General features: G+C 38.6%; 1 protein-coding gene across 4 annotated transcripts in view; it reads right to left on the bottom strand.

The window, feature by feature from the left end:
* The window catches only part of cdc42bpab (CDC42 binding protein kinase alpha (DMPK-like) b), a 47310-nt gene that overhangs the window by 2245 nt on the left and 32495 nt on the right, over positions 1 to 12570 (bottom strand). Inside the window, exons 16-40 of one of the 4 annotated variants that reach the window (XM_052535423.1) lie at positions 12336 to 12441; positions 11444 to 11568; positions 11204 to 11309; positions 10965 to 11113; positions 10601 to 10692; positions 10186 to 10262; positions 9926 to 9973; positions 9401 to 9439; positions 7910 to 8026; positions 7497 to 7577; positions 6367 to 6472; positions 5833 to 5969; positions 5551 to 5690; positions 5380 to 5461; positions 4908 to 5127; positions 4762 to 4824; positions 3881 to 4173; positions 3461 to 3755; positions 3248 to 3345; positions 3018 to 3102; positions 2749 to 2872; positions 2436 to 2553; positions 1729 to 1846; positions 1483 to 1640; positions 765 to 839 (exon numbers count right to left, since the gene is read on the bottom strand). In XM_052535423.1, coding sequence (XP_052391383.1) covers positions 765 to 839; positions 1483 to 1640; positions 1729 to 1846; positions 2436 to 2553; positions 2749 to 2872; positions 3018 to 3102; positions 3248 to 3345; positions 3461 to 3755; positions 3881 to 4173; positions 4762 to 4824; positions 4908 to 5127; positions 5380 to 5461; positions 5551 to 5690; positions 5833 to 5969; positions 6367 to 6472; positions 7497 to 7577; positions 7910 to 8026; positions 9401 to 9439; positions 9926 to 9973; positions 10186 to 10262; positions 10601 to 10692; positions 10965 to 11113; positions 11204 to 11309; positions 11444 to 11568; positions 12336 to 12441 — 3052 coding nt within the window. The remainder of the gene's footprint in view (positions 1 to 764; positions 840 to 1482; positions 1641 to 1728; positions 1847 to 2435; positions 2554 to 2748; positions 2873 to 3017; positions 3103 to 3247; positions 3346 to 3460; positions 3756 to 3880; positions 4174 to 4761; positions 4825 to 4907; positions 5128 to 5379; positions 5462 to 5550; positions 5691 to 5832; positions 5970 to 6366; positions 6473 to 7496; positions 7578 to 7909; positions 8027 to 9400; positions 9440 to 9925; positions 9974 to 10185; positions 10263 to 10600; positions 10693 to 10964; positions 11114 to 11203; positions 11310 to 11443; positions 11569 to 12335; positions 12442 to 12570) is intronic. The other 3 variants (XM_052535420.1, XM_052535421.1, XM_052535422.1) reach the window with 3 other exon arrangements.

Genomic DNA, 12570 nt, shown 5'->3' with positions numbered 1-12570 from the left:
CCAAACCTTTAAAACTAACTTACTTCTGTGGAACCCAAAAGAAGGTATATATATATATATATATATATATATATATATATATATATATATATATATATAATGAACAAGGTTAAAACATTCTTCTGCAAAAGAAAGAAACTTACAGGTTTGGAATGACATGAGTAAATGATGACAAAAAGATATGCTAAACTACTCAAATTTAGCATTTTGTTTTGAATGTTTTCATTCTAGAACATTGCACTGGTCTTCCTGATTGGGCTCTGCCATGTCTACAAAGCATAAAACCGATGAAGGTCCTTTAATCAAGCTGCATTTTTGAAAACAAAGCACTACAAAGTAAATAAAATGAATTACATAGACATACAACACACAAAGACAAGTACTCATCCTCAAAACACTCATAGCCAATGGTTCGCAGCTAGCAAATCAATAGAGTCACATACATTTTACTCTAGCGCCCCCTTGAGTACATTTGTTTACTTGCACAGAGCATTTTTCTAGTCTCTCTTTTCTTCACATAAAGACCTTTGTTTTCTCTAGTGGACACAGGGGGTGGCCAGCAAGAGCGGTATGAAGGTGAGACATGCGGATGGATGCTTGCTATTCCCAACCGAAGCTCCCTGATCCCCACGATCACTTGTGGGTCGTGAGCTTCAAAAATGGGCAGTGGATACTTGAGAAGCGCTCTGCAGGGCTGCAGTGTGCAGATGACCGCAGTCGTGTGTGTGGGTGTGTATGTTTCACTGCAAATGTGTGACGTTTACCTTCATCTTACTAAGCAGGGTCCTTAAAGCCCTTTTCAGATCAGGGGTCTTCTCCGAGGGCGATACTGCTTGCCACTGAGAAGGAAAGGGCAGACTGAGTGCCAGAATGGCTTCCAAACTTGCTGTAGGAGAATGAAGCAGCCGGGAGGCACGAAGCGCAGTGTTATGGGGTGATGACGGGTGAGATAAGGGCACGGGTGGGTGGGTTGCTAAGGATTCTGTTGGATGTAGTGGAATGGGGCGGCAGGCATAAAGTGGCGTAAGCATTGACAAAGCTAGGAGGGGGCGAACAGAGGGCTAAGGCTCATTTGCATTCAAGTGCTTTGGGGCAAATTAAATTATAGGTGTTCCACCTTTACAGGCCTAATGGGAAGGGATGGGACAAGCTGTTTTTATAAGTCAGAAGATGTGTAGAAGAATCATACGGGTTTTAGAACGACATGAATGTGAATACATTTTTTTGTTTGTTTTTTGGAGTAACATCATCACTAAGAATACACCTTGACAGGCTATTAATATCCAATTTCTAACTAGGAATCGCATATTTACAATAATTCTGATAGCACATGAAGACAGCATAAGGCTCATATTTAATCATCATGAATACCGAGGCTTGCTGGTCATGTGCCTTGATGTCCCTGCATAGTGCAAATTTGGCTTCGATGTGATGAGGTGATATAGATACCACTGTCCCGATTCCTCCTACATCACGACTCACCTCTCTATCGAACTGAGAGAGCGGCGCTTCGCCCACGTCCATCCCGCCTCCTGACGACAGCGAGCTCTCAGAGGGTGACGTCATGGTCTGGCGTTTAGAGCTGTAGCTGCCACCCGAAAACTCCCTCCTCAGAGCGCTGCCATTCTGAGAGGACGACCCTGATAGAGAGGAGAAGAAAGAAACTGGTTGGGAATGAAATCCACGGAATATGATAAATATAAGAGCAGACAACTTGTGTGTACGTACGCATTCCTAGGCTACTGCTGGCGCTCATGGATCGCCCAGGTTCGGCACGGTTTTTGGTGATTGATGGGATGCTGATGGAACCGCTGAATACGGCTCGATTGTCCTGAGCACGTACATTCTACAGGTTACGCAGAGAAACACCACACACACACACAGAGCAGGGACACAAAAACATGCAATGAATGCGACAAACATGACACAAACCAAGAGTGGAGTGACTTTGATAAATAACCAGAAAAATACAAATCAAAACGAGGTTGTAAAGCATTAGAGGGATATTCTGAGTTCGACAAAAGTTAAGCTCAATCGACAGCATTTGTGTAGCAGAATGTACCATCAAGAAAAAAAAGAAGACTCCCTCATTTCCTCCTTTTCTTATAAAGAAAGTAAAAACCAAGGTTACATTGAGGCACTTACAGTATAAGTGAAGGGGGACAATATTTGGAGGATTTAAAAGCTAAAGATACTTTTTTGTTTTGTTTTACACTTTCTATTCACTATTCTACTAAAACTTATGTATTAATAGTTACATATTAAATGTAACCTTCCATTCAAAAGATTAGTGAGCAATTTTTTTGCACACTCAAATCATGTTAACAAGCATATTGTTTACGTCTTGTGGTAATACTATTAACACAATAATCCACATTTTGACTGAACTTGTGTGCACTGAACACAGAATATTCTTTTAAAGATGAGCCTCTCACCATTGGCAGATCTCTGAGGATCTGCTTTCCATCTCCAGGACCCATATGAGCCACGTGGTTAAAATTCATAGGACTGGAGATCAACTTGTTCCTTTTCTCTGGATCTTTCAACATGTCTCTGCAATCACACACACCAGTATGTTAATATAATAACACAATAATGACTAAGTTCCAAAAAGTGCATAATAAATCCAGACCTAACAAAGTGTGCTTTGAAAATGCTCAGCTTGTCTTTTTAGCATGGTAGTACACAAATGTGTGCATGCATGTGTGTGTGTGTGAGAGAGAGAGAGAGAGAGAGAGAGACATTCACCTCCTCTGCTGCAGTCTCTCCTCCTCAGGAATACGGAACGAGAATCGTCTCTTGTTGCTCATGCTGCGTACCATCTGCTTCCTGCTGTTATCACACACCTCAGGCACCACCAGTTCGTCCCCCTCTAAAACACACACATCATGCATTATCAGACAAATTATTCAAATCTGAATGATTCATTATTTCAAACAGCACTACTAATCAAAAAAATTAAGCGACTTGAGCTACGATCATTGCATTTCAATGAATTACAGAGACAGTGCCATTACCTGCAGTCTTGTTTCTAAAGTAGATGAGTCTGACCGTCTCCAGGCCCAAGAGATTCAAAGAACCCTCCATGTTCAGCGGCCGGACCTGCACAGAGCCAGTGAACGTTTATTTATTCATTTATAAGATGATTCACGTACTGGTCTTTTTACAATAGTGTGTGGATGTGCAAGAGTTATTTATTTTTTAGAATTACGTTTTCGAAAGACTTCTGAAACTGAAATAAGCAAACCTTTTTGAGAGGAATGGTCTGTATCCATTCCATAGTGTTCACATCAAACACATCCACTGCATTTTCACTGTAGACCGACAGGTAGGGGGCGTTGTAGCCTGCGAGGTATAAAACATCCACAAGGTCAAAATAACAAATCTTTTTCACAGCCACACCTCGACCCTTGTCTTTAACCTTTAAGTGTAAAAAGATGGTTAACTTGTCTCTACTCACAGCAGGCGGTGGGCGTCGCGGGCCACATTAGCTCTTGCTGGCGCGAGCGTCTCCCGTGTGTGTCTACATACACTGCAATTTTGCTGAAGCAGAGCAGCAGTTCTTTATTGGAGATATCCACTGCACAAAGGGCATCCAAGTTCTCTGCCTTAATAAACGCCAATGTTGGGTCATCTGGGTGGAGCATGCTGACCGGAGGGGTATCTTCATGCAAACTGTAGCGCATAAAGCACGCTTGGTATCCTGCACATAACTGTTGGCCAAAGAACGCCATCCACTGGACAGTTCCTGGAGCCTGAGACACAGAAAGGGCTGTTGATGTTGCTGATCTTTGTGATCTAATGAGGATGTTCACTAATTACATTTAGACTGCATTTACTTGATTTGAAAAAAAATGACAAGAGGTTTTGAATACTGTACTTGTATGTCCACCAGATGGCAATAGCGAGACTTGCTCTTGTTAATTTCGTAGCAGGAGATCTGCCGTTTAATGGCGAGGCAGAAGCAGGTGTTATTGCGCACCACACCAGACACCAGTGCCTGGCAGTTTTTAGTATCTGCCACCTTATTCTTGTCAATCTCTCTCCCATCAAACCCAGCCATGGGGATCAGACACACTTGTCGGTTCCTGCCCGAGATCACGGCCATTAGATGCTCTTTGGGCATCAGTTCTATGTGATGGACCTTCTTAATGTCACCCACACGAACAATTTCTATTAGACAGAACAAAAATGTTTAATGAATGTTGGTCTTGCATTAGTTATTTCAGATTTAATGGGCACATTGTTCAGCAATGGTAGTGCACTTTTTAAAGTAAAAAAGGAACTGTTAAATCTTACAAACCATAAAATTTTTTAGAGTTTACAAACTTTAATAGATTTGTAATATGTCTGCTCTGATAAACAGGAAAAACAAAACATTGATTTAGCTGCTTTTATGCAAAGAAAAGTAATCTACAATCAAAGGTTGCACTAACAATAAAGATTTTTTATGGTTTTCCATCATGCTTTTTTTTTATCATTGTTTTCATTTTCCAGAAAATGTAATAAACGTCTGTTATTCCAATGCAATATAGACCCATTTTAGACACATGGAGAGCATGTCAGTGTTTTTAACATTTGGGAATTACAGAAAAGTTTTACTTCAATTACCCTGAAGCAAACTGGTAGCTCATACATCAGACTTGCCAAGGTTTAAACCAACAAACTTTAAGTTACCAGTCTAGTTTTCTGACCAACAAGCCACAAACCTTAGGTTTATTGGCCAATGAAGAAATAGGAGGATCAATGAAGGAAGTTTACCGTCTTTGGTGACGTGGATTACAAACAGGCCTTCCTCGTTCCCCAAAGCAACCCGTTCATGGTCTAAACAGAAATTGTGACAATCAAACATCTTGGTAAGGGTATAAGTATTTGCTCTTTCTTTTTTTGTGTGTGTGTCTCTGTACCTATAATAGCAGCAGTCTGGGTGGTTTTGATGAGAGGAAGGCTGCTGTCATACGCTTCTTTAGGCACATACACGAAACGCTCCTTCAGCTTGTTTTTCCTCAGAATGCGGTGCAGTTCATTCAGTGCGGACACCCACTTTGTCCTCTCGTGCTCATTGTCGGCCAGCATGAGGATGCACGTCTTCTGACTGGAGGAGGTGGACAGCTGAGATGCTGTTACCTGTGGAATGAATTAAAGAACAATGTATAAAAAGCAATTCAATAATGTCTTGAAATGAATTGAGTAATGACTGCCTAAAGCTATAGTTAGTTCAGTCATGATTATCACATAATGGCCTGATCGCTATTATTTGATCTGTGATATTGTGATGGTTTTTCATTACAGAAAGTTCATCAAAAACAAGTTTTGTAATAACAATTATTTCGGACCTCCTCTACAGTATGAAGTTACAAATCTCCTGTATGTTCTTACCCTAAAAATACAGGGGATATCCCTCCTGTTAGCATGGATGACATCAGACTCCAGAACAAAGCTGGCGGAAAACTCTTCATCCCTGCTCAGGATAAAACCGAGTCAAGCACGATATATTAAATATTTGACTTCAATATTTGAGCATCACTTTTGAATGAAGATGTCCTTCACCTCATGTCGATGACCTGGTTAACTATGACACCAGGCTGGGCACCCTTCCCTTCTCCAAGCTCATACAGGAAAAGTTTGAAGTCACATACCACTGCCCAGACCCTCTGCCAACCCTTTTTCACCCCTGTGGGCTTTGGTATCTGGAGAAGACAGTCAAAGCCCCATTACAAGACAACTAGCATAGTTTGTAGCCAAAATAAATGTGGAAAAGACATAGTATGAAGACAGACTGTGCAATAGTGAACTAAATATGAAAAGCAGAACATATTTGGCAAATCTTACCCTAAGATGGCCCTCATATGCAGTCCCTATGCCTCTCTGAGTGTCGATTCCCAATTTTCCCTTGGTTTGGTCTGGTGCAACGGGGCACACAGAGGGTGCTTTATCAGCACAGGTGACATGACAGGAGAAGTTGCAGACTGTAGGGAGAGATGGAGGAAAACGGCATTGAGTATTACTGAGGATTCTACAAATAAGGCATCCTTGGATTTAATAAAGTTTCACCCTTATTTTGTTCCAAACTGACATGACTTTATTTCTTTTGTGGAACATACTGGTAAAAAAAAAACAAGTATAGCCTGAATGCACTGTAAGACGCTTTGGATAAAAGCGTCTGCCCAATGCATAAATGTAAATGTAAATGTACAGTAAATGGAACACAGTAAAGAAAATAATTAAGATTCATGCTGGTTGTCCTTGTGTGTTCCTAAGAAGAAATAAAGTCATACAGGTTTGCTCATCTCGAAAACTATATCATATTTACTGTTGTCTCAAATACTTCAACCACACAGATTCCTTTCTCTTCTGTTGTCTCACCTTCACAGGCGCAGCCCTGACGGATAAGTCCCACCATCAGAGAGGTGCACTGGTTACATTTGGTGGGAACGCTGAAGGTCTTCACACTAAGCTGGTGCGCCTTGGGCTGTGCAGCAGAGAACATCAGCAACATTATTAAACACAACCATTTCCATAATTAAGACAATAAGAGTACTGGACAAAATTCTTACAGCACAATACAATATTATAGCACTATATTGATTTTTAATAGAAATTCATAAAAGATGGTTCAAGAAAACAACCACATGGTAAATATATAAATTTATAAAAAAATATATATAGAAATGTTCAGCACAGTACAGCAATATACTACAGTAAAAAAAAATCTTTATTTTATTCAGCAAGGAATCAAATAATCTGCATAAAATGCATGTATAGAAAGCTATGCAAGTAAATACTGTTTATTAATAAAATACATATTTACAAGAGACAAGAGACATATTTCTATTTCTTCAGCTTAGTTGAATGATTTCTGAAGGATCACATGACACTTAATACTGGAGTAATGACTACTGAAAATTCAGGTTTGCTCTCACAGAAATAAATTACATTAAAAATTTTCACAATATTGTTTTACTGTATTTTGTGACCCTAGGGCCTAGACCACAAAACCAGTCATAAGTGTCAATTTCCCGAAATTGAGATTTATACATCATCTGAAAGCTGAATAAATATGCTTTGTGATGGATGATTTGTTATGATAGGACAATATTTGGCCGAGATACAACAATTTTTGAAAATCTGGAAAATACTGAGAAAATCACGTTTAAATGAATATTTTAGCACTGTATATTACTAATCAAAAATTTGGTTTTAATATATTTACAGTAGGTAATTTACAAAATATCTTCATGGAACATGCTCTGTACTTAAAACCTTAATGGTTTTTGGCATAAAATAAAAATCTATCATTTTGACCCATACAATGTTTTTTTGGCTATTGCTAAAAATATACCCCAGTGACTTAAGACTGGTTTTGTGGTCTAGGGTCACTTTTTATGAAATAAATGCAGCCTTCTTTCAAAAACATTTCCAAATCTTACATATTTGAATGGCAGTGTAATCTCTACAGATTGAAACATTCCTACAGTTATGATGTAAATAGTTACCTTCGGTGAAGAGTGTCCCAAGCTCCCATAGCCTGATCTTCCTGTTGGCGTCTGCAGACTACGTGACGTGTGGTCAATCAACTAGGAGGCGGACACACCAACACAAGTACATTTTATTACATTTCATTTAACTCTTGGTAAGAGCTAAAGGAAAAACGGAATCAAAATGAAAATTCTGTCATTATTTTAAACCTGGTTTTCTTTCTTCTGTGAAACACAAAAACAAAAAATCTGAAATGCTGGACCCAAGCTGGATCACTTTAATTATATGGAAAAGAGTGGTCAGTACATCTGCTTTTGTGCTTCATTGAGAAAAAAAAATGCATATGAGATGGAAATAATATATGGGTGATTAAATATTAACAGTATTTTCATTTCTAGGTGGACTTATCCTTTAAGAGTCCAAAGGATACCTCAATAGGCTCCATGTCACTGGCAGATGACGGAGAGCGCGAGCGTGATATACGACGAGATCTTGCATCTTCATCTCGTGATGGAGTGTTAGAGGGAGTGAAATCTGCCGAGTCAAGCTAAGAAACAAAAAGATGGTAATTATTTTTATAAAATGTGTCATGCGGCCAGACTGTGATGCATCCATGCAGAGTGAAACGCACTGACAGCGAAATATATCAAGACCATAAAGCTTATCATGACAATAATATTTTTACTGGAATTACACCCTCTAAGGAGAACAAAGCATGTGCTCCCAGGCACTGAGCCAATAAGTAAAGGCACAATACATCCACTACACAGAGACCACACACCACATGCAAGACGTAATGAATGATGAACAGCATGAAAAAAAAAACCATGGAACTACATGGAAAACAATAAAGGGAAGTATATCCACAATTTATGAGGCTCTTACATTGAAGTGATCTGTAAAGGATTAGTTTACTTAAACATAAAAATTCTGTCACCATTTGCTCACCATCATGTCTTTCCATAACTGTCCTGTATTTTTTCTTTATAAATTTTCAACAAATAACTACACTACTGTTCAAAAAATTGGGGTCTGTAAGATTTTTTTAATGATTTAAAATGAAGCCTGCATTTAACTGATCAAAAATACAGCAAAATCAGTAATATTGTAAAACATTATTACAATGCAAAATCATATATATTTATATATTTTCAAATGTAATTTATTCCTGTGATGGCAAAACTGAATTTTCAGCAGCCATTACGCCAGTCTTCAGTGTCACATGATCCTTCAGAAATCATTCGTTTTGCTGCTCAAGAAACATTTCTCATTATTTTGTCGTTAAACTGTTACGGTTAAATATTTTTGTGGAAACCATGCTAAGTTTTTTCAGCATTCTTTCGTGAACAGAAAGATCCAAAGAACAACATTTGTTTGAAATAGAAATCTACTGCACCATAATAAATGTCTATGAAACTTGACCGTCTTTGATCGAAAAAGAAGAGAGTTCCAATTCTTCCCAACTTATTCTGTGCACCATGCGGGAATACAAGACATTTAGGTTTGGATCGACATAAGGGTCTGTAAATGATGAGAAAGTGTTCAGTTAAAACAAACAACTTATTTTAATCTTTTTAACCTAAGCAAAAGTTCAAATTAGATCCAAATATTAAGGCAAGAATTTTATATCTTTCCATTTAAATGGTCTTTTAAAATGTATCATAAAAGCAGATAGTATGGAAAGTAAACCACCAATTTTAATTAGCTAAGCCATATATGGTTCATATGCTTTTCAATAGATGAAAAAGGTTCCCAAATACATTTCAGATGCATTTCAGCAATGAAGGTATCATGCACTACAGATATCGCCACAATCAGAGCTGCCACTCATGCAATTTGCAAAACAGGCCGTCACAACCAAAGCAAAAAAATATGATGGTGGGGGGATTTTACTGTTACACAGGACAAAAGCGGATCTTACACGTCTGGTTTTGCTGCCGGGACCAAAAGAGGGTGACCGCTTCATAAGAAGAGAGAGAACAAAGATGAGAGTTGTACTTTGTACTTAATGTACAATTGTCAGCTGGATACGATCATGTTGGAGAAAGAGGGGAAGGGAATGAGGTTGGATCTCTGGGCATAATTTACACGCACAAAGGATTCACTACTACTAGGACACTGGAGTGGATGTAGGATCAGAAAAGTAAAATATAACCATGAACTATATTGCTGGTAGAATGTAAAACCAATTCAATATTGAATTCAATACAGAAAAGTATGAATAGAAAGGATTAGTGTAGTGAAAATGTATTTTGTTACCCTTTATTTGTCTGTGGTATATATTTTTATACTTATTTGAATGTTGTGCTATTAGCTTAGCAACATGCTAACATCAAACTGTATTAGAATCAATTGCGAGTTGAGATTCCTTTGGTATTCTGTTAAATGTGTAAAATGAGTGATGCAAAAAGACATTCCATTACAACATGGCTGAAGAAGAACTTACATCTTCCCAAAATTCAACTAAAGAAGACGAAGAGGAAGAAAATGAGTCCTGATGGACAACAGAATGAAAAAACAAAACAATAACCAAATACATTATGACAGGAACAAAATAACAGAATACTAAAAATAAAACAGATTAGGATGTATCAGAAGAATACAGAAAACAAGTTAAAAAATAAAAATGTAAATAAGAATGATGAAAAATCTTTCTTTGGGAATCAGGGTGAACCTATGTGCAGATGTCTGGTATCGTAAACTTACATCAAACTGATCCAGAGCAGAAGTGGGGGCATTGAGGAATGCCAAGAAAGAATTCTGGGAATCCTGGTGCTTCACACCTAAAAGTGACAGAATCTTATTAAAACACATCCTTTTTTAAATCTCATCAAATTAGACTGGAACAGAGACGGACTTGCTCTTTTTTTTATCTGACGCTGTGAAAAGCAATGCAGAGTAGGTTGGATATTTGAAGTTATTGTTGTTGTTATTGTTTTTGTACTAACATTACTCAAATTAAATGGAAATGCAAATAAATTAAAGCAATAAAGAAATAAAAATAAATAATAATAAAAAATTCAAAAATTAAATTAAAATAACTGATCATTTAAAAATACCAAAAGTATTAAGAAATGCTACAAAATATATTAATAACAATAAAAATAACAGTGATGGCCACCTCTCCTCAGTCTCAGCTCCTCTGTCTCTTTCCTCAGCCTCTCAATTTCTGCAAGCAGCTCCTGGTTTCTACTTTCGGACTCTTGCAATTTGCTGTAAGACAAAAATAACACAGAGAAAACTGTGTCACTATTTAAATTCACCTCATTTGAAAAGAGAGAGTTAACAAAAACTTAGCTAAGAAAAACTTTAGCTAAACTTAGCAAAAGCTCTATTTTGCTAAGTTATATATAGATTTTCAAAACTATTCACATAAACAGTGAAATGAATGTTCATTGACCTGAAAAACAAAAAAAATTAGACCTTTATATGAAATCAGCAAACCAGAACTCTGAGCAGAGCTATGTTGATATGTGTGGTCTTACCATTCTGTGGCAATGTTGGATGCTTTGACTTTGTTAAACTCGTCCTGGATGGACTGTTTGGCTCTGATCTCCGCATCCAGCGCAGACTGCAGTTCTAGACGCGCAGACATGTCCAGCTTAGCAAAGCGCCTTATCTTCCACGGCATGTCCTAACAAAACGAGATAGCGACCCACCACATCAGACATTCAGGAAGATGAGAATATGTGTTTCATCCTCATCTGCTGTGTGCATGTCTCACCGTTCCTCTGGCTCCCAAGCTGGTGTTCCTGAGCCCTTCAAGCTCCTCTGTCATTTTTGTGGCTAGAGCTTGGAGGTAACCACGAGCATCTTTCTCATCGCTCACCCTGCACAGATTAGCTTAGTTAAAACTGCAACTGCATTCAAGTGATGAATGGACAAATGATCTGCATCATCTAGGTATCATGTATTTCTTGGCAAGTGTGATGCCACACGGCTGCAAGTAGGGGGCTCCACTCACCACTGTATGATCTCAGTGATCTGGGCCTCCCAATGGGCAATGCTCTCCTTCTTATCAGCCAACTCTCTCATCTCCTCGTCCTTCTGCTTGTGACTACTGTTGAGCTGGTCATACATAGAGCTCAGCTGAAAAGACAAAAAAGACCACAACGAGTAAAGAACAATATGTGTTAAGGTGGTTCTTAGCATGTTTCTACCAGTGCTGTCATGGTTAACTACTACTAAAAACAACAACAAATAATTTTCATTAATTAAAAAAGGCTCCCAGATCAACTTTACTAGCTTCCATTGTTCTTCTGTTCAATAGGAAAGTGAATGTTGCACGAAAGACAGGAAGCACACATAATATGTTACGGCGAGTCTGTGCAAAACCTCTGCAGCGCTCTTTGACAGGAATGTGAATTTATTCAGGCATTGCACATCCTGGTTCTATTCCTTCCAAATGCCATCATTCTTGCTTATGTTTCTAAGCCTCATCCAATCTGGCACTTGACACGACAGGTCTGGCCGGCTGCGCTATTGTTTCAAGCTGCCTTTGTGTTTTGGGTTTCCAGGTATGTTTACGAAATGAATCATGTTTAATATCCATGCCACCAAAAATAAGGAGCCCTTTAATATCTGATACGTCCAAACTTGCAGAACTATTTGAATGGCTGATCCTGATTTTACCCTGCAGTCCAAAGTAAACAGTGGCTGAGCCAAGAAGCAATTTTGGGTAAGAGTGTGTGGTTACGATCTCTCTCTAGGAATGTTAGCAGATTTGGGGAAAGGCTGCCAGAGAAGACGAGGGAATTTCAGGGGTCTGATGTATACTTTTTGTGATGAAAGCGTCATAGGTTAATGAATATCATGAGCAATGGCACACGTGTTTCTGAAAGCGATAGAGATCTCACTTTCTCCACTTCACTTGCGAGCTTCCTGTTTTCATCCATCAGATGGGCTCTCTCCCTCTCGTACTTCTGCTTGTACTCCGTCTCAAACTCCTCTCGCTCAGTTTGGCTGTTACAAACACAACAATGAACACGATAAAATTTACAGTAAAGATACATTCTGCTACCATGGAAATTCAATGTAAATAAACACATCTGCCAGTTCACCTTGGTGGCCCAACAAGCTGGTGGTCTCATT

Source organism: Carassius gibelio, chromosome A20 (assembly GCF_023724105.1).
Source record: "Carassius gibelio isolate Cgi1373 ecotype wild population from Czech Republic chromosome A20, carGib1.2-hapl.c, whole genome shotgun sequence".
Lineage (NCBI taxonomy): Eukaryota > Metazoa > Chordata > Actinopteri > Cypriniformes > Cyprinidae > Carassius > Carassius gibelio.
This window is presented reverse-complemented; position numbering and strand designations above follow the sequence as displayed.